The 20,503-nt window shown below is 45.2% G+C and overlaps 1 protein-coding gene across 1 annotated transcript in view; it reads right to left on the bottom strand.

The window, feature by feature from the left end:
- cpe (carboxypeptidase E) overlaps positions 1–20,503 on the bottom strand; it is a 199,871-nt gene that overhangs the window by 45,738 nt on the left and 133,630 nt on the right. The window contains exons 6-7 of the mRNA XM_038792117.1: positions 4,685–4,824; positions 2,813–2,912 (exon numbers count right to left, since the gene is read on the bottom strand). Coding sequence (XP_038648045.1) covers positions 2,813–2,912; positions 4,685–4,824 — 240 coding nt within the window. The remainder of the gene's footprint in view (positions 1–2,812; positions 2,913–4,684; positions 4,825–20,503) is intronic.

The following is a 20,503-nucleotide window of genomic DNA, read 5'->3' as shown; positions in this document are numbered from 1 at the left end:
AGGGCAAAGTTGCACTCAGTGGAATGGGTTAAAGTGTGTCTGTTTCAATGCGAGGAATGTCAGGAATAAGGGAGATGAACTTAGAGCATGGATCAGTACTTGGAACTGCGATGTTGTGGCCATTACGGAGACATGGATTTTACAGGGGCAGGAATGGTTGTTAGATGTTCCGGGATTTAGATGTTTTCAGAAGAATAGGGAGGGAGGTAAAAGAGGAGGGGGAGTGGAACTGTTAATTAGGGAGTACACCACAGCTGCTGAAAAGGAGGTAGTTGAGGAGGGTTTGTCTCCTGAGTCCGTATGGGTGGAGGTCAGAAACAAGAATGGAGCAGTCAATTTATTGGGAGTTTTCTACAGACCTCCCAATAGCAGCAGAGAGATAGGAGAGCAGATTGGGCGGCAGATCTTGGAAAAGTGCAGAAGTAACAGAGTTGTTGTCATGGGTGACTTCAACTTCCCTAATATTGACCGGAACCTCCTTAGTGCAAATGGTTTGGATGGAGCAGATTTTGTCTTGGTGGGAGGGCATTTCGGTGAGAGTGACCACAACTCCTTGACTTTTACCATAGTCATGGAGAGGGATAGGAACAGACAGTATGGGAAGGTATTTAATTGGGGGAGGGGAAATTATACTGCTATTAGACAGCAGCTGAGGAGCATAAAGTGGGAACAATTGTTCTTGGGGAAATGCACAACAGTAATGTGGGGGTTGTTTAAGGACCACTTGCTGCTGGATAGTTTTGTCCCACTGTGACGAGGAAGGAATGGTCAGGTGAAGGAGCCTTGGATGACAAGAGAAGTGGAGCTTCTTGTCAAGAGGAAGGAAGCTTACATAAGGAAGCAAGGATTTGGCATGGCTCTAGAGGGTTACAAGGTAGCCAGAAAGGAACTCAAAAATGGACTGAGGAGAGCTAGAAGTGGGCATGAAAAGGATGAGGGAAAACCCCAAAGCATTCTACACTTATGTGAGAAATAAGAGGATGATCAGAGTGAGAGTAGGGTCAATCAGGGATAGTGGAGGGAACTTGTGCCTAGAGTCTGAGGAGGTGGGGGAGGCCCTAAATAAATATTTTGCTTCAGTATTCACTAGAGAGGGGGACCTTGTTGCTCATGAGAACAGTGTGAACCAGGTTAATGGACTCGAACAGGTTGATATTAAGAAGGAGGATGTGCTGGAAATTTTGAAAGGTATCAGGATAAATAAGTCCTCTGGGCCTGACGGGATATACCCAAGGTTACTACTGGAAGCGATGGAGGAGATTGCTGCACCGCTGGCGATGATCTTTGCGTCCTCACTCTCCACGAGTAGTACTGGGTGATTGGAGGGAGGCGAACGTTGTTCCCCTGTTCAAGAAGGGGAATAGGGAAATCCCTGGGAATTACAGACCCATCAATCTTACGTCTGTTGTGAGCAAAATATTGGAAAGAATGCTGGGAGCTAGGATTTATGATTATTTAGAAAAACATAGTTTGATTAAAGATAGCCAGCATGGCTTTGTGAGGGGCAGGTCATGCCTCACAAGCCTCATTGAATTCTTTGAGGATGTGACGAGGCACATTGATGAAGGTCGGGCAGTGGATGTGGTGTATATGGATTTCAGTAAGGCATTGATAAGGTTCCCCATGGTAGACTCATTCAGAAAGTTAGGAGGCATAGGATACAGGGAAACTTGGCTGTCTGGATACAGAATTGGCTGGCTAAAAGAAGACAGCGAATGGTAGTGGATGGAAAGTTTTCCGCCTGGAGGTCGGTGACCCGTGGTGTCCCACAAGGATCTGTTCTGGGACCTCTGCTCTTTGTGGTTTTTATAAATGACTTGGATGAGGAAGTGGAAGGGTGGGTTAGTAAGTTTGCCGATGACACGAAGGTTGGGGGAGTTGTAGATAGTGTTGAGGGTTATTGCATGTTACAACAGGACATTGACAGAATGCAGAACTGGGCTGAGAAGTGGCAGATGGAGTTCAACCTTGATAAATGTGAAGTGATTCATTTTGGAAGGTCGAATTTAAATGCTGAATACAGGGTTAAAGGCAGGATTCTTGGTAAGTGTGCAGGAACAGAGGGATCTTGGAGTCCACGTACATAGATCCCTCAAAGTTGCCACCCAGTTGATAGGGTTGTTAAGAAGGTGTATGGTGTGTTGGCTTTCATTAACAGGGGGTCTGAGTTTTAAGAACCACAAAATTTTGCTGCAGCTTTATAAAACCCTAGTTAGAGCACACTTGGAATATTGTGTCCAGTTCTGGTCGCCTCAATATAGGAAGGATGTGGATGCTTTGGAGAGGGGACAGAGGAGATTTACCAGGATGCTGCCTGGACTGAAGGGCATGTTTTATGAAGAAAGTTTGAGGGAGCTAGGGCTTTTCTCACTGGAGCGAAGAAGGCAGAGAGGTGACTTGATAGAGGTGTACAAGGTGATGAGAGGCATAGATAGAGTGGCTAGCCAGAGACTTTGCCCCAGGGTGCAAATGGCTATCGCAAGAGGACATAATTTTAAGGTGATTGGAGGAAGGTATAGGGGAGATGTCAGAGGTAGGTTCTTTACACAGAGAATGGTGGGTGTGTGGAATGCACTGCCAGCAGAGGTGGTGGGGTCAGAGTCATTAGGGACATTTAAGTGACACTTGGACAGGCACGTGGACAGCTGCAAATTGAAGGGGTGTAGCTTAGGTTGATCTTAGATTAGGATAAATGGTCGGCACAACATCGTGGGCTGAAGGGCCTGTACTGTGCTGTACTGTTCTATGTTCTATCTTCCTTAAATTTAGTTTCTCCTTCCAAAATTGGAAAGCTAAAGGCATTCATACATACCGGATGTGACATCATGATTTATTCCCTCCACGGATATAGTAGCATTAGAAATTGGGTTCCCTTGATGGTTCCGGACAAACCCTTTAACACCACGGTGCACCTGAAACACAATCGTGACTGTGTCAGTAATGACTAATGGCATCCATAACTCTCCACCTAGAGGGAGGTCTCGAGCAGAAGAATTGTTAGTGAACTGGATTGTTTAAAAAACAATCACCAGACAACTGCATAAGGACAACTTTAGAGATGAGAGCACAAAGAAAATACAGATCTGTAAAATTATCTTTTTGCTTTGCATTGGATGACACTCAAATTGCAAACCGCAAGAAATACAAGGAGGCAGAAAGCCAAAAAGATAGCTTTGAGAAAGAAGTGTTCTTTAGTTATGATTAGAGCCTTCTACAGATACCGAACTAGAACAAACTTATCTTTGTATTTAAGGTACCTACGTCATTCTGATCGGTGTTGATCTGTCACACATGAATAATGCAACTGTAATTCAAGTATTGTCAACCTTCATTGCTGGAAATGTATCAATGTTAAACAAAGAATACAAGACAGCTATGCACCAATAACACACCTTCTGCAATCACAGCCTTTCTGAAATAACATGTTGGGCTGGAGTTTTGCTACCAAGGCAGGTAACTGGAAACTTCTCAATTGGACAGACCTGCTTCAGTTTAAGGGCCCCGTTACACCCAATTTTCACATTAAACATTCACTCAATGTCCCCTCTATGTTAAACCATACCCCCACCCACCCCCATGTTTCCTCATACCAATGTCCCTCGCATCTGTCTATACCCATGTCATAACCCATCCCCATGTTTCCTCATACCCATGTCCCTCACATCTGTCTATACCCATGTCTTAACCCATCCCCATGTTTCCTCATACCCATGTCCCTCACATCTGTCTATACCCATGTCATAACCCACCCCATGCTACCCATGTCCCTCTATACCATGTCATAACCCACCCCATGCTACCTCCAGATATCATTCACTCAGTATCCACCACGTGCAGACCTTGGGAACCAAGTAGAGATGAAAAAACATACTCTAACAATTTAGTACAGCTCTCAATCATACACACTTGATAGTAAAAAAGATTCCCATTCATGAAACCCATTCAAAGCTTTAAAATCTCCTCAGGGGATCTGCCTGTTATAAAAAAACCAAAAAAGTTTTATTCAACCTCCCAAGGATAGCTAATCCTTTAATAGTCTTTTTGAACTGTCAATCAAACTGTAAATTCAGTCTCCTGCTGGGATGATCCTTTTGTAGATTTTGAAACACAGCTAAGTATTCACAATTACCTCAGCTGAAATAACAGTCTTTGGCAAATGCCAACAAAGTCTTTATTGAAACTATGGAACAGGTGGTTAGTTTCTTCTAACCTGCAACGAATGTCCTGTCAATCAAAAAAGTCCAGCAGATTCTCTCGGATAGCTCCAGCTTATATTTTCCAAGTTTAAAGAGCAGGATATTTAAAAGCCTCAGAAGATGATATTTAAACAGTTGTTTTCCACCCTTTACATGTGTTTACATCTATGCTCACAATTTGTCACTCTCATACTGCAGGTTAAGGCTGTAGCCAGAGCCCAAATGGGGTCTGTTTAAACTAAGTTCAAATGGTCCTGCCGAGTTTGGGCTTCCTGCCTGTGAAATTCACACCCTGCCCCTTCCCCTACTGGAAAAAAAAATGGATGTCAAAAATGGATGCAGGACCTCTGCATCTGGGATCCGCCTGTCGTCTTTAAAAGTCTCTGGGGTTGGCCCAAATCTACGAACATCTGGTCCAATGTAAATAATATAGTAAGTGAAGAGTGACACGATCAAATGTCACCATCTATTCGATATTTTTCACGAACCTGCTCAATATAATTAATGAGAGAATCTTTATTCTCCTTCCAATAGTTTGGGAGCATGTCCTCGGGTGGAAATTTTTCACAGCTTAGTTCCAGTGTGATTTCAAAGCAGTTACTGCTCAGGTAGTTGAAATCTTGCATTCCTGGAAAATAACAAGTTACAAAAGTAAAGATCTGACAATATTCACTGAAACATATGGGGAAAAAAAGAGATGGTGCAAAGAAGAAAAACACTGTGCATGGAAATATGTCACGTCGAACAGGTTCCATTTCTAGTCTATACTAAGTTAGTCACTCAGAAAAAGTTAACCTGTGTCTCCTGATTAGAAAGGAAAGGTCCTGTTGGAGTTGTGCTCCAGAATATGATCTGGTGGTTAACTACTGGAATTACATGCATATGGGGCCCAGTTGGTTCCATATATCAGACCAAAGTGAAATGAGTGGTCAATAGTTTGCCAACTGACATCTTGAATATAACATTACTCCTGCATCTAGAAGGGATGGCCTTCACCAAATCCTCCATTCAGTCTGTCAGCAGTCATTCACCCCACAAGATGAGAGTGATTTAGAATGCCTAGTATACAGAAACTGTCTTGGCACAGCTCAGGAAGTCATGCATAGCCTGTCTGCTCTCAATTATAATTTTAATTGAGTTTAAAGTGGTTTGTGGAACATTTAGCATTGAAAGTCTCTCTCTTACAGCGCGGTAGCACAGTGGTTAGCTCAGTTGCTTCACTGCTCCAGGGTCCCAGGTTCGATTCCCTGCTTGGGTCACTGTCTGTGTAGAGTCTGCACGTTCTCCCAGTGTCTGCGTGGGTTTCCTCCGGGTGCTCCGGTTTCATCTCAGTTCAAAGATGCGCAGGTTAGGTGGAATGGCCATGCTAAATTGCCCTTAGTATCCAAAAAATGGTTAGGTGGCGTTACTGGGTTGCAGGGTTGGGTTGGAGGTGTGGGCTTGGGTAGGGTGCTCTTTCCAAGAGCCAGTGCAGACTCCCGAATGGCCTCCTTCTGCACTGTAAATTCTATGATTCATACCATACTAATCCCCATATGTTCAGTTAAAATGCTGGTGACATCACTCAGCTGATTCACTGTACCTACTTAAAGTAAGAATGCACTGAGAAAAATCTTACAAAGCGAAGTTTCCAAGTACATTAATGGTGGTCTGTGGCCTAAACCCATACATTAATCAAAGATTGCAGCCATTATTCTTGATCACAGATGAACACAGAAATTTTACTTTTCAGCCAGAATGTAAAGTCCTACTGAACAGCTTGTAGGCATTATGAGATTTTGTTTCTGAGACCTCCACTGGGCTGTTAGACTGGAGCACACAACATGAAGTACAGAGCCTGCACGGCCAGAGGAGCTCAGGGCCGAAGGTAAGAAACATGATTTGATTTGATTTATTATTGTCACATGTATTGGTATACAGTGAAAAGTACTGTTTCTTGCATGCTATACAGACAATGCATACCGTACATAGGGAAGGAGAGACTACAGAATATATTACAATTATAGCAAGGTAGAGAGAAAAGATCAACTTAATACGAGGTAGGTCCATTCAAAAGTCTGATAGCAGCAGGGAAGAAGCTGTTCTTGAGTTGGTTGGGATGTGACCTCAAACTTTGGTATCTTTTTCCTGACGGAAGAAGGTGGAAGAGAGTATGTCCGGGGCGCGTGGGGTCCTTAATTATGCTGGCTGCCTTTCCGAGGCAGTGGGAATTGTAGGCAGAGTCGATGGATGGGAGGCTGGTTTGCGTGATGGATTGGGCTACATTCACGACCTTTTGTAATTTCCTGCGGTCTTGGGTAGAGCAGGCTCCATACCAAGCTGTAATACAACCAGAAAGAATGCTTTCTATGGTGCATCTGTAGAGGTTGGTGAGTGTCATAGGTGAGATGCCAAATTTCCTTACTCTTCTGAGAAAGTAGAGTCGTTGGTGGGCTTGCTTAACTATAGTGTCGGCATGGGGGGACCAGGACAGGTTGTTGGTGATCTGGACACCTAAAAACTTGAAGCTCTCGACGCTTTCTACTTCGTTCCCATTGAAGTAGACAGGGGCATATTTTCCACTACGCTTCCTGAAGTCAATGACAATCTCCTTCGTTTTGTTGACATTGAAGGAGAGATTATTGTCATCGCACCAGTTCACCAGATTCTCTATCTCATTCCTCTATCTAATTCCTGTACTCCAACAACTGATGTTGTTGACTGGAGACAGATAATGCCGTCCAGTTTAAGAAACTGGCACATAATAATATCACTTTTCAAAGAAGAATACCCACAAAACATTACATATATATGTGTGGGCTCCAGGGACCGGCAATAGCCTTATACAACAATACTAGGCTCATCCAACAACACTAGGCTCAATATGTCCAATAACCACAACTGCAGCACCATGCTGGGATTTGCATGATTGCAGTCTATCTTGGAATATGTGGCAGCTTTATTGTAATCAGCAATGGTTCTCCCACCAAAAAGACTCGAAGAGCAGACTTTGCTTCAACCATGGATGCTCAGGTTGCTACCAGAAATAACTGAAGTATTGGATTAAATAGGGTTTCTGTCTTCTAAAGTTTACAGACAGCCAAACCACAGTGTCAGCTCTGGCTCAGCTGGTAGTACTCTTGCCTCTGACTGACAGGTCCTGGGTTTAAATCCCATTCCAGGGCTTGAGCACAGGAACCATGACTGACACTGCAGTGCAGTACTGAGGCAGTGATACATTATCAGAGCCGTCTGACTATTATTTGAGGCATTAAACCAAGGCCTTCTTTGTTGGATGTAAAAGGTCCCAAGCACTATTTTGAAGGTGGCTGGGTCAGATAATCCGGCCAAGATTAAATACATCCCAGGCTGCAAAGAGAAGCAAGGAAGGAAATAACAGAGACTCTGACTGCCATATTCTGATCCTCTCTGTACAGGTCTGGCGCCGGAGGACTGCTCATGTTCTTTAAAATGTGAGGAAGGAATAGATAAATTATAGGTCAATCAGCCTAACTTCAGTGGTGCAAAATATTAGAAAACATTCCGAGGTGTGTTAAGATGCTGGACATAGTTTGTTAGATCTTATTGAGGTATTCATAGTCTTAAGTAGTTCAACCGTAAGTATTTATTAAGTACTAGGCACAGTAAAGCTGTCTCCACGCTTGCTTCTGCTCATAGCTCTGTCCAACACTACACAGGCCCCTAGATGCTGGTCACATATTCTCTTACATCACTGTGTGAGCAGTATCACTGTGTGAACAGTACTGTACTCAGTCCCAATTTAACTCTTATAATGTGCCATATCCTAATATTACATGAAGGACACAATCAATTGAAAGGGATCGAGTAATCAAGGACTGTCAGCGTGGATTTGTTCAGGAAAATTCAACTGCAACAAATTGGTTCGAAAATAGGGTCAGTGGCAAGAAACAACGGTCGACAAGTGTTTTTGTGAATGGAAGGTTGCTTGCAATGGGACTCTCTGGGCTTACTGCTGGATCCTTTGCTTTTCATGGTACACATCAATGGCTTAGACTTAAATGCAGGGGTCATTACTAAGAATTTGCAGATGATAGCCATGTCCTTGGTAGTGAGGAAGAAAGCTGTAAACTGCAGGAGAATATCAATGGACTGGTCAGGTGGGCAGAATAGATTCAAATGAAATTCAACTCAGGAGAATGACGCCTTATTTGCCTTCTCCATATGCAAGGGAATAAAAATAAATGGTGGCATGCTGAGAAGTGCAGAGGACCAGAGGGACCTTGGAGTGCATGTCCATAGATCCCCAACACGGCACGACAGGCAGCTACGACAGTTAGAAAGACAAATAGGATACTTTCTCGTATTAACAAAGAATATAAGAGGGGGAGGTTATGTTAGAATGCTAAACAAAACTCTTATTAGTGTACCACCAAAATGCTGTGAATAGCTCTGGTCACTAGGTTACAGTTATGTGAGCCCACTAAAATGGAGCCCTATAGAGGAACACTTCAGCAGTCAAGGGCATTCAGCCTCTGACCTCCAGGTAAGCGTTCTCCAAGGCGACCTCCAGGACGCGCGACAACGCAAAATCGCCGAACAGAAACTTATAGCCACGTTCCGCACGCATGAGTACGGCCTCAACTGGGGCCTTGGGTTCATGTCACATTACATTCATCCCACATCATCTGGCCTGGGTTTGCGAAATCCTACCAACTGTCCTGGCTTGAGACAATTCACACCTCTTTAACCAGGGGTTACCCCTATCTCTGGATCTGTAAAGACTTAATTACCTGCAAATGCTCGCATTAAAAGGATTGTCTTGCATCTGTAACTTTGTCTATATATATATATGTTTCTGAAACATACCTCTTCATTCACCTGAAGGAGCAGTGCTCCGAAAGCTAGTCTTTGAAACAAACCTGTTGGACTTTAACCTGTTGTAAGACTTCTTACTGCACTAAAATTGAGATTGAGGAGGATAGTTCCAAGAATGCCGAATTTTAATTATGAGGAAAGGTTTGCTAGATGGAGGTTCTTTGAAACAGAGAGGCTGTGAGGAAATGTAATTGAGGTTTATAAAATTATGAGGACGCTAGATAGCTCTCATAGGTAAGATTTGGATTACTAAGATTAGTAATCAGGTGCATGGATTTAAAGTAATTGGTAAAAGAATCAGAGGGGAATTGAGGCATAATTTCACCCAGAAGGTGGAGGATATCTGGAACTCACTGTCAGCAAGGACGATAGAGTCAGAGATCCGCATGCATTAAAAAAAATACATCCTTCATTGCGAGAGGGATGGAGTTTAAGATGAGGGAGGTTATGTTGCAACTGTATAAGGTGTTAATGAGGCCACACCTGGAGTATTGTGTTCAGGTTTGGTCTCCTTACCTGAGAAAGGACGTACTGGCGCTGGAGGGTATGCAGAGGAGATTCACTAAGTTATTCCCAGAGTCGAGGGGGTTGAATTATGAAGAGACTGGGACTGTACTTGTTGGAATTTAGAAGGATGTGGGGGGGGGGGGGGGGGGGATCTTATTAGAAATATATAAAATTATGAAGGGAATAGATAGGATAGATGCGGGCGGGTTGTTTCCACTGGCGGGTAAAAGCAGAACTCAGGGACATATCCTCAACATAAGGGGAAGTAGATTTAGGACTGAGTTTAGGAAGAACTTCTTCACCCAAAGGGTTGTAAATCTGTGGCATTCCCCGCCCAGTGAAGCAGTTGAGGCTCCTTCATTAAATGTTTTCAAGATAAAGATAGATAGTTTTTTTGAAGAATAAAGGAATAAAGGGTAATGGTGTTCGGGCGACCATAATCTGCAGGATTAAGGACAAAGTGCTGCTGCAATGTGTAGTGAATCTGGACAGACATGGGCGGAATTCTCCAACCTCCCCGCCGGGTCGGAGAATTACGGGGGGGGGGGGGGGGGGGGGGGGGGGTCATGCCACGCCGGTTGGGGGCTGTTGGTGTGGTCCTCCGTCCGTTTTTGGCCAGTCCCATTGCCATGGGTTACGCATGGTCCCACATGTCGGGACCTGGCAGGTAGGTCGGCGGGGGCGATCCTTGGGTGGGCGCGGAGGGATCCGACTCGGGTGGAGGGGGGGGGGGCACAGCGGCCTGGCCCGCAATCAGGACACCCCTGTTCCATGGGAGCACTTCTTCCTTCCCCCTCGGCCCCCATAGGGCTTCGCCATGGCTGCCGCGGAGAAGAGAACCCCCCACGCATGCGCCAAAATAAGACGGCCAGTCCCGTGCATGCGTGGAATCATGGCATCGTTTCAACGCATGCGTGGCATCACGACGGCCATTCCGCGTATGCGCAAACTCGCACAATCCCATTAGCGCCAGCTGGAGCGGCGCCAACGGAATCCACCTAGCCCCCAGACAGGTGCAAATGCCTCACCTTGGGGGCCCGTTGACGCCGGAGTCGTTGCCGCCGGTTTTCCCGCCGGCGTGGGGACTTAGTCCCCGGAAGGCAGAATCCCAGCCCACGTGCCAAAGGACCTCCTGCTGTGCAGTAAACTTTTCTATTGTTGGGTTCTACCAATACAGAACAGAAACCCAACACTGTGTATATGGTGTGTATTGTGTGTATGTAAAAGCTTTATCCTTATTCTATTTCTTATTTTTAAACCGGACTTTGCTGCTGAACAAAGACAATTAAGATGGCCCTCTGTCTGGGAGCTATCCCTAGCAGACTCAAAAAAGAAAAAAAATCATCTCTCAGTTTTGGAATGCCACACCTTGTTCTGCCTAAGGAATTACAAACAAGCGACCTGGGGCTGGTCAGACCAATTTCAAAGTGAGCCACAGGAAGACTATTTGTATTTGATAAGCCAATCTGGGTAGTGGAGTCAGTGGGTCTACTGAGACAATGGCGTCTTGGCACAAGACCCTCAATATAAATGGAACCTCTTTTAAAACTGATAATGGCCGAGACATCATCAGTCTTGAAAACAAAAGCAATTGCAGACATGTGGAGAAGACTCTGGTCTATTGAATAGCTTACAACTTCCTTTCTAAGCTGCTCACAGTTTTCTGTTTTACCATTCAACTGGAAAGCCACAAAGAAGCCAGCTCTGTCCAGACAGGACAACCAGCCTATGTAATCTGACTCCGCTGGAAGATCTTGTACCATTGCCTGCAGAATCATCTCAATTTTTGTGTGCCTACTTCATCTTGCAACATCAACACTGCCTGAAAGGAAAATCTTACCACATCGGTCTCCAGCCAGTCAAACTCACTGGACTTAGATTTTGGGAGTCAAGGGCTTTGTGGTTCTTGTACTGAAAATCTCCTTTTCCCCATCTGTGGTCATATGTCTATGGCTATATCATAGTTGGATGGTATGAGACCTCCAAACAGCAGACGGCGGTACTGACACACCATGCGGTCTCTAGACCAAGGTCATGTGACAAGGATATAAAGGGAGACACACCCGGTCATCTAGGGAAGAAGACTGAAGGGGTAATAAGACTTAGAAGTGAATGGTCAGTGCTAGATGCGAGTTCCAGAGGAGTAGTTAGCAGACTCCATGATAAAATTCACTGTATCAGATTGTTAACTTACCACACAAGACTCAATAAGAGATTCTGGTTTGGACAAGTCAAAGTGTTTGGTGAATTTCTTTGTGAAGTACAAAGGACCAAACACAACACTATCTCCCTTTATTGTGTAAATGCGGAGTGGGATGTTGCAGACACTCCTCGCGCGGACGTTGACTGTGTGATATAAATTAAGCTTCCGAGTTATCCAAACTTGTGTTTGCAATGGATCATTATCAAAATCAGATCACACATAAATCGAGGGGCTGGGAGAAATTGTGCCACCTCTTATTCGGTAAAACAAACTAATTCAAAAAATAATTTTTGTTTACAGACACGTGATAAGAGGAAAACTGCGCTGTTTAAACTGTTTCCCTGCTGTCTGTAACACTATGGGAGGAATTCTCCCAAGCCCCCGCCAGCGTGTTTGATGGTGGACAACTTTGGGAGAATAGGGCGGGAAGACTAGAAATCAATTTCACGCCCGTGTGAATTTACAGTGGGATCTTCCACTGTTCCCCACCATGGCTGCGCCAGAAAGCCCACAAGAGGCCAGCGTGAACCTCATTTGTACCCTGTTAATGGGATGCAGATCAAAGACCCGACCACTGTACCATACCACATTCCCTGCGATGCCAGCGTGAAACGGATTTGTACAACATGCAGATGTCGGGACACATCCGAACAATGCCTGGGGCTGTTTTCAGATTTCGGGGTGGAGGCCGCCCCCAACCTTGGACCCTGGACAACCATAGCAAAGGATTGGAAGAGCATCTGCAAGTGGACCTTCCAGATAAGGTATCCTGGAGGGGGCCCCCATCTTGCAGCCTCACTATGTTCTTTGTGCTCAGCAGGTCCACCTTTCAGCCTCAAGCGGGCTCCCGGAGATCTATCTTCATTTTCAGGATGTCCACCTGCCTTCTTCAATTGTGGGTCAGTGATGTTGGCCACCTTTTTAATATGGCAGATATAGAGACACAGTGACGGACTACCCGCCATTCAGGCCTACCCAACACGGAATAAGGTGTAAAACACCTGGGTGCATAATTAATGAGGCCGGGGTCAGAAGATTTGGGGTGTTGTCCCATCGGCCGCCCAGCTGGAAACATTCCCGCCCCGAACAGCACTTGGTCTCAAATTAGGAGAATTTACATTTAAATAAATTCTAACTGGGAAGTCAGGCAATGATGTCTTTGCTTTGATTCCATTCATTCACATTCAAGCCCGTCAGCATCCTGTTACTTCATCTACCATTGCTTTGTTTGCCCACTTGTTCCGCACTGTAACCAATCACTGTTTTGTCGATGTACCATTTGTCAACGTTCCCTGTTGATTATTCTTGTGTCTAGGCTGCAGAACAATACTTTTCATTGTACTTCAGTACATGTGACAATAAATCAAATCATATCAAATCAAAATCAAACCAAAATGTCAGCAAAGTCCCTATCGACAAGCATTATTTCTGCAATTACTGGCATAGATAAATTTGGTGACTGATGCATTGGTTAGTTCCACAAACCAGTTTTTATTGCATGTCTTTTGTTGTTGGATTTCCTTCTCAAGAAGTTTAGTTGTGAAAAAATCAGTTGACTAGTTCTTGGTAAATGCACTGGAGAACTGGCAGCAGTTCTCAGTTACATCACTAGGTTATGTCTTAAAAATACCGTACAATGTACGGTATCATAATAAACATGCACAAAACCAGTTGAAGTATTTCTTTCCATAATTCCTACCCCAGAAATAAATTTGGAACGGAATTGGTATGGCTGGTAGTGATTAGCCTGGTGCAGCAATATGTAACATGTAATAATGCTAAAAGCAAAACTCGTGTTTATAAAGGTTACGTCATCATCTATATCGAACACTAAAAATAAATCCAATATTGTATCCTATTAGTCAGGTGCCACACTGAAATGTGAATTAATGTCCAATGTGACACACCCACCTAAGAAAGTATTAAATTTCTACAACACTGGAAATAGCTTGGAATGTGTTTCAAATCAGTAACTTTTCGGGTTAAGGCCTTATAGTCCTGTAAAGTAAACAGGGAACTCAGTCACGTGTGTTTGTGTTCTAGGTCTCCATATCACCCAGTTGAGTCGGTGATGAATGTAGGGATTTCAGATATATTGTATTATATGTATTTGGTGCAGTAAGGGTTAAAATCCTGGGTTAGTGTGTGTATGACTGCTGCAGTCATGGTGCAGTAAGGGTTAAAATCCTGGGTTAGTGTGTGTATGACTGCTGCAGTAGTGTTTTTAAAACCTTGGTTTTCAGGACAGCTGGGCTTTTGGGAGCCAGAGGAGCAATTGAAGCATCGGAAAAACTTAGGCCAATTATTTTTGTTTGGATTAAGAGTTTTCCCTTGGGAGTAGATAGTTGTAGATTGTGTTTCAGTTTGGCACGACAACGTAACTAATGGGAGTAACTAGAGTACCAGACATTTTAGCAGAGGGGCAAAAATTGTGCGGTTAGTTCCTGGAAGTCAAACCATGAAGACAGCTTTTGAAGACTTCAGCTAGAGATCCTCCATTGTTCTGACAGGATCCAATTCCATCTTTTAAACAGTCTTAAAGAACATCTCTTAAGCAAGTATGCCTGGGTCTGCTAACTGCATTTAAACGGGATGTTGACCTAAGATGGGTTTGTTTAAATGGAAATAGAGAAAGTGGTTAAGGGGTATTGTGTTGCTGCATTGATTAGCATTGTTTAAGGAGTAATTGAAGCTATTTTCTTGTGTGACATTAAAGATATTTTAATACTGTGTTAGTAATAAAGTTTCTTTTAATCCATCATCCCTATTGTATGGGAAATCACTCCTGGAGTGAGATTGCTTGACTCTGTCTTACAAAATTAAAATAAAACATTGGGGTTCCTGTCTAGTATGCTAGCCACGGTAGGGTTTTATTCGAGATCATAATAAGTCATGCACTTGACACAAAAGGGCATTCCACGAACATGGCAACTAGGATACCCATGTTTAAGTCTCTCCAAGGATTTTGCTTTGAATGTTTTTTCAGTAAATTCCTCATTACAGTGCAACCATCCTCATGATCATCCTCAACACCGGTGCCCCACAAGGCTGTGTCCTCAGCCCCCTACTATACTCTTTATACATCTATGACTGTGTGTCTAAATTCCCCTTCAAATCGATTTTCAAATTTGCTGATGACACCACCGTAGTGGGTCGGATCTCAGTACAGGAATGAGATAGAGAATCTGGTGAACTGGTGCGGCGACAATAATCTCTCCCTCAATGTCAACAAAACGAAGGAGATTGTCATCGACTTCAGGAAGCGTAGTGGAGAACATGTCCCTGTCTACATCAATGGGAACGAAGTAGAAAGGGTCGAGAGCATCAAGTTTTTAGGTGTCCAGATTACCAACAATCTGTCCTGGCCCCCCCATGCCGACACTACTGTTAAAGAAAGTCCACCAACAACTCTACTTTCTCAGAAGACTCAGGAAATTTGGCATGTCAGCTACGACTCTCACCAACATTTACAGATGCACCATAGAAAGCATTCTTTCTGTTTGTATCACAGTTTGGTGTGGTTCCTGCTCTGCCCAAGACTGCAAGAAACTACAAAAGGTCGTGACTGTAGCCCAGTCCATCACGCAAACCAGCCTCCCATCCATCAACTCTGTCTATAATTCGCGCTGCCTCGGAAAGGCAACCAGCATAATTAAGGACTCCACACACCCCGGACATACTCTCTTCCACCTTCTTCAGTCAGGAGAAAGATACAAAAGTTTGAGGTCACGTACCAATCGACTCAGGAACAGCTTCTTCCCTGCTGCCATTAGACTTTTGAATGGACCTACCTCATATTAAGTTGATCTTTTCTCTACATCCTAGTTCTGACTGTAACATTACATTCTGTCATCTCCCCTTCCTTCCCTATGTATGGTATGCGTTGTCCGTATAGCATGCAAGAAACAATACTTTTCACTGTATACTAATACATGTAACAATAATAAATAAAATCTAATCAATCTATGTGTGTTGTCACAAATATCAAGTTTAAAAGATTATGTTTTGAGACTGTCTCTTTAATTTAGAGTGAAATGGAGGAATAAAGGGGATCATATGACCCGTTTTGAATTCTGCCCAACAACAAGCTTTGGTGGTTTTGTTGGTAAAGTTTATAAAGGGGCATGAAGGGCGCAGTTTGTTTTACTGGGAAGAAAGTGCAAGATATTCACACTGCGGGTAGACCGTTAGTCTCCAAGTTTCCCGAAGGTATTAGGAACGCCACATTTTATAAAGTTATAAACAAAGAACAAAGAAAATTACAGCACAGGAACAGGCCCTTCGGCCCTCCCAGCCTGCGCCAATCCAGATCCTTTATCTAAACCCGTCGTCTACTTTCCAAGGGTCTACTTCCCTCTGTTCCCCGCCCGTTCATATATCTGTCTAGATGCATCTTAAATGATGCTATCGTGCACGCATCTACCACCTCCGCTGGTAAAGCACCCACCACCCTCTGCGTAAAAAACTTTCCCCGCACATCTCCCTTAAACTTTCCCCCTCTCACCTTGAAATCGTGACCCCTTGTAATTGACACCCCCACTCTTGGAAAAAGCTTGTTGCTATCCACCCTGTCCATACCTCCCATAATTTTTTAGACCTCAATCAGGTTCCCCCTCAACCTCCGTCTTTCCAATGAAAACAATCCTAATCTACTCAACCTTTCTTCATAGCTAGCACCCTCCATACCAGGCAACATCCTGGTGAACCTCCTCTGCACCCTCTCGAAAGCATCCACATCCTTCTGGTAATGTGGCGACCAGAACTGCACGCAGTATTCCAAATGTGGCCTAACCAAAGTCCTGTACAACTGTAACATGACCTGCCGACTCTTGTACTCAATACCCCGTCCGATGAAGGCAAGCATGCTGTATGCCTTCTTGACCACTCTATCGACCTGCGTTGACACCTTCAGGGTACAATGGACCGGAACTCCCAGATCTCTCTGTACATCAATTTTCCCCAGGACTCTTCCATTGACCACTTTAAACTGTTTATTTAACTCAAAACTAGAATGGAGTTGGAGGCCTAGAGGATTGCTAATTAGTATTTCTATCTGGATACAAGGTCCCGGGGATTTGTGATGCCCTTGAAAGGGGAAGAGTCTGTAGCAAGCCATTGTAGTATTGGCTTAAAGAGTTTTCTAGGATATCACTGAGACTGACAGAAACATGTCAGCCTGCAAGAATATGAGAGGGAGAGAGACAAAGGTAGAAGCAGCTACTCTATATTGTTCACAAGCAGAATGTGGGTGGGATATCATGCGCAGATTGAAAAGACCATCAACGGAATTCTCCGTTTCAGAAACTAAATGTTGATGCCGGGACTGAATCAGTGGACTTCTACGACAACAAAATTGTTGCGGATCTGGCTGCAGCGGCTAGGATGAAGGCCACCATTCCTGGTTGGATTACGATATGCATTTCTGCAGGGGGTGAACATGTTAGCATGTCTTATACAACCCCCCCACCACCGTGTCTAACCAGGTCCAATGGGCTGCACGATGGCCCAGGCCTGCATTGCAGACCCTGTCCGGGAGTGCAGACCCTGTCCGGGAGTGTTCTTCCCCTCCCCCATGCCAACCACTGGCAGTTCCCCTGGCATTCTGCCCTCCGCACCGCACTCCTGGCCCCAGTGCCCAGTAATGTGGCACCCGTCTCTGCAGGCAGCGGTATCAGTGGCTGGCATTATCCATGCCAATGGTATGCTCCGCAATCCCATCCAGCACCCTCCTGGAGGGTCTACTGTGAACGCTGCCCTTGGGTCGGCCACGTGATGCCCTGCCAGCATGTGGAGTGGTAGGGTGGGGGCACCCTTACGCTGGAATCACTCTGCGCAAACACAGGCCATGGCGGGTAGTCAGTGGGGTGGCATCAGGATGGCAACCTTGCAGTCTGCGGCAATGGCATTCCATTCCTGGACACCCCGATCCAGGGGATCAACACGACCCCACAGCCCATTGCCTGGTCACCTCCTGCTGCTCCCCCACCAGCCTAGGTAGACCCCCACCCCCTCCCTCCCAGCCCCACAGCCAGCCCCGTCAGTGGTGGGACCGGCAGCCCACGGTCACACCTCCGGGAACATGTCCTACCTCCTCTCTGTCCCTCAGCAGCAACAGTGCCCATTTCCCAATTTTTAAAACCACAAGTGAAACCCACCATCGGTAGTTCCTCCTGGCGGTGGAGGAGCATCGTGGAGGCTCCGCAGAATACCAGGTCATGCCCGTTAATGATATGCCAATGGCGCTTATTGTACGTGCGGAATAAAATGCATTGACGCTGCTGTCAAGGCACTGGAGCATGGCATTCTGTTGCCGCCTGGTACCGGCCACGCACGCCATTCTCCGCCCAATCACATTTCGCGATACCAGCGTCGCTGGACGGAGAATCCCACCCCATGTTCTTGAATACTTAAATGAGGCTGGAATATTTGCCTAGCTTGCTAGAGGGAGAAGTCTCCAGTGAAATTGTCACTCTGAAAGTCAGTTTGGGGATCAGAAGTTATTCAGCTGGAAGAGGAAAAAGGAAGCAAGCCATTGGATGCCAAGATTGCTTTGGACTGATCCCTAGAGAATGGAGTGTCCATTTGAGAGGCATAGTGAGCTACAAAAGGATTGGGGGAGATTTACAGTTGTTCTAAAAGTCAAATGGGGGAAGCCTGTCTGGAGTCTAGAGTTGCCGACAAATATAATGTCTAGTCTATGTTGTTTCAGTTCCTTTGTTACAGTCAAAGGTTCTAAAACTTGAAATCTTGCTGGGTGACCTTTTCAGTCAGTCACTGGTAATTCAAATACCTTTTTCAGAGTTATCAGTCTCTACAGGGATCATACCAGTATATTTCTTTTTCACCAATTCTTGCTCTACAAAAGCTGCTCTAGTGAGTTGCAAAATTGTGTCTAATGGGATTTCAACTTCAAAAGAATACAAATTAGAATTTACAATTCTATTCAGATTTGCTCAGTCCGACATTTTCCTGACCTTGTGAATCCATTCAGTCCAAAAGTAAACTGCACGGTTACGGTAAAAAGGGTTTTTATTTACTGTCCAGTTCATTTATCCTTGTTTGATGCACAGGTACAAGTGAGATCACAAATAGACAGCTTTGTAAACTCGGTTCATGAGTCTATAATGCTATACATTCAGAAGTGACCTTGGCAGAGCATTCTCTCCTGCATTTAAAAAAATCCATAGGCCCAAATTCCATTTACTTATGATACAATGAATAGAAATCAGAGAGCAAGCCTTGATATTCTGGTTAGACTTTTTTGCCTCTGATTTCTATCGATTGTCAGATTATTTCACGCACTAATGGCGGAATTTTCCCCAAATTTGTCAGAGTGTCAGGTTCTGACTGAAAACCGGCAGGTTTCTCTACAGAAACACAGCTGAGCACAGACCCACTGGGGGAAATTGGAGGGATATTGGAGGAATTCGGCCAGTTTTCAGGATACAAATTGAATATGGTAAAGAGTGTGGCCCTTGCGATCCAGGCGAGGGGGCAAGAGGAGAAATTGGGCAAGATGCCGTTCAAGGTGCTGGGAGGGAGCTTTCGATATTTGGGTATCCTGTGGCGTGGGAGTGGGAGCAGCTGCATAAACTAAATTTGGGTCAGTTGGTAGACGAGATGAGGGGGGGGGGACGTTCGTAGGTGGGACACATTCTCGTTGTCATTAGTGGGGCGGGTTCAGAAAGTTAAATTAAACGGTCCTCCCGAGGTTTCTGTTTGCTTTCCAGAGCCTCCCATTTTTTATCCTCAAGGCGTTTTTCAAAAAGGTGAATGCAGAGATCTCGGGATTTGTTTGGGCGGGGAAAACCCCGTGGGTGAAGACGTTGGTGCTGGAGCAGGGGTGGGAAGCTGGCGCTCCATAATTTTATTAACTACTACTGGGTGGCGAATATTGCGATGGTCAGGAAGTGGGTAATGGGGGAGGGGTCAGTATGGGAGCAGGTGGAGGAGGCCTCATGTAAGGACACGGGTTTGGGGGACTGTTAACAGCATCTCTGGCGTTCTCGCGACCAGGTACTTCACAAGCCCAGTAGTAGTGGCAGCCCTTGGGGTCTGGGGACAGTGGAGGCAGCATATGGGGGTGGGGGGGTGTCATGCGGGGACCTCTATGTGATAACCACTGGTTCACTCGGGGGGAGGGGGCGATTTTGGAGATGGCAGGGATCGAGAGATTTGGGGATCTATTTAATTGATGAGTGTTTCCTGAGCTTGGAGGAGGAGTTTTGAGTTGCCAGGGGACTGGGTTCCGGTTTCTGCAGTGAGGGATTTTGTGCGGAGGCAGGTTTCAACCTTCCCGCAGCTGCCTCCCCAGGGGCTACAGGATAAGGTGGTGTTGCGAACAGGAGTGGGAGAAGGAAAGGTCTCAGAGATCTATAAGGAGCTGACGGAGTGGGACGGGGCCCCGATAGTGGAGGTGAAGAGAAAGTGGGACGAATAGTGGGTGGGGAGTTGGAGGCCGCGGTATGGGAGGAGGCCCAGAGTAGAGTTAATGCGTCCTCATCATGCGCCAGGCAGTCCACAGGGCACACACACTGTGGCCCGGTTGAGCAGGTTCTTTGAGGTGGGGGGGGGGGGGGGGGTCCTGCTAACCACGCCCATATGTTTTGGGCATGTCCACGGCTCAGGGGTTTGCTGACGTCATGTCATGAAGTGTTGGGCACTGTGGACTCGTGAAGCAGACATATGCCACCAACACTGGAGATGTTTCAACACTATTTTATTAACTCTTATAAAATACTAGACATACTATAACTGTGAG

Source organism: Scyliorhinus canicula, chromosome 3, assembly GCF_902713615.1.
Source record: "Scyliorhinus canicula chromosome 3, sScyCan1.1, whole genome shotgun sequence".
In the NCBI taxonomy this organism is placed as follows: Eukaryota; Metazoa; Chordata; class Chondrichthyes; order Carcharhiniformes; family Scyliorhinidae; genus Scyliorhinus; species Scyliorhinus canicula.
This window is presented reverse-complemented; position numbering and strand designations above follow the sequence as displayed.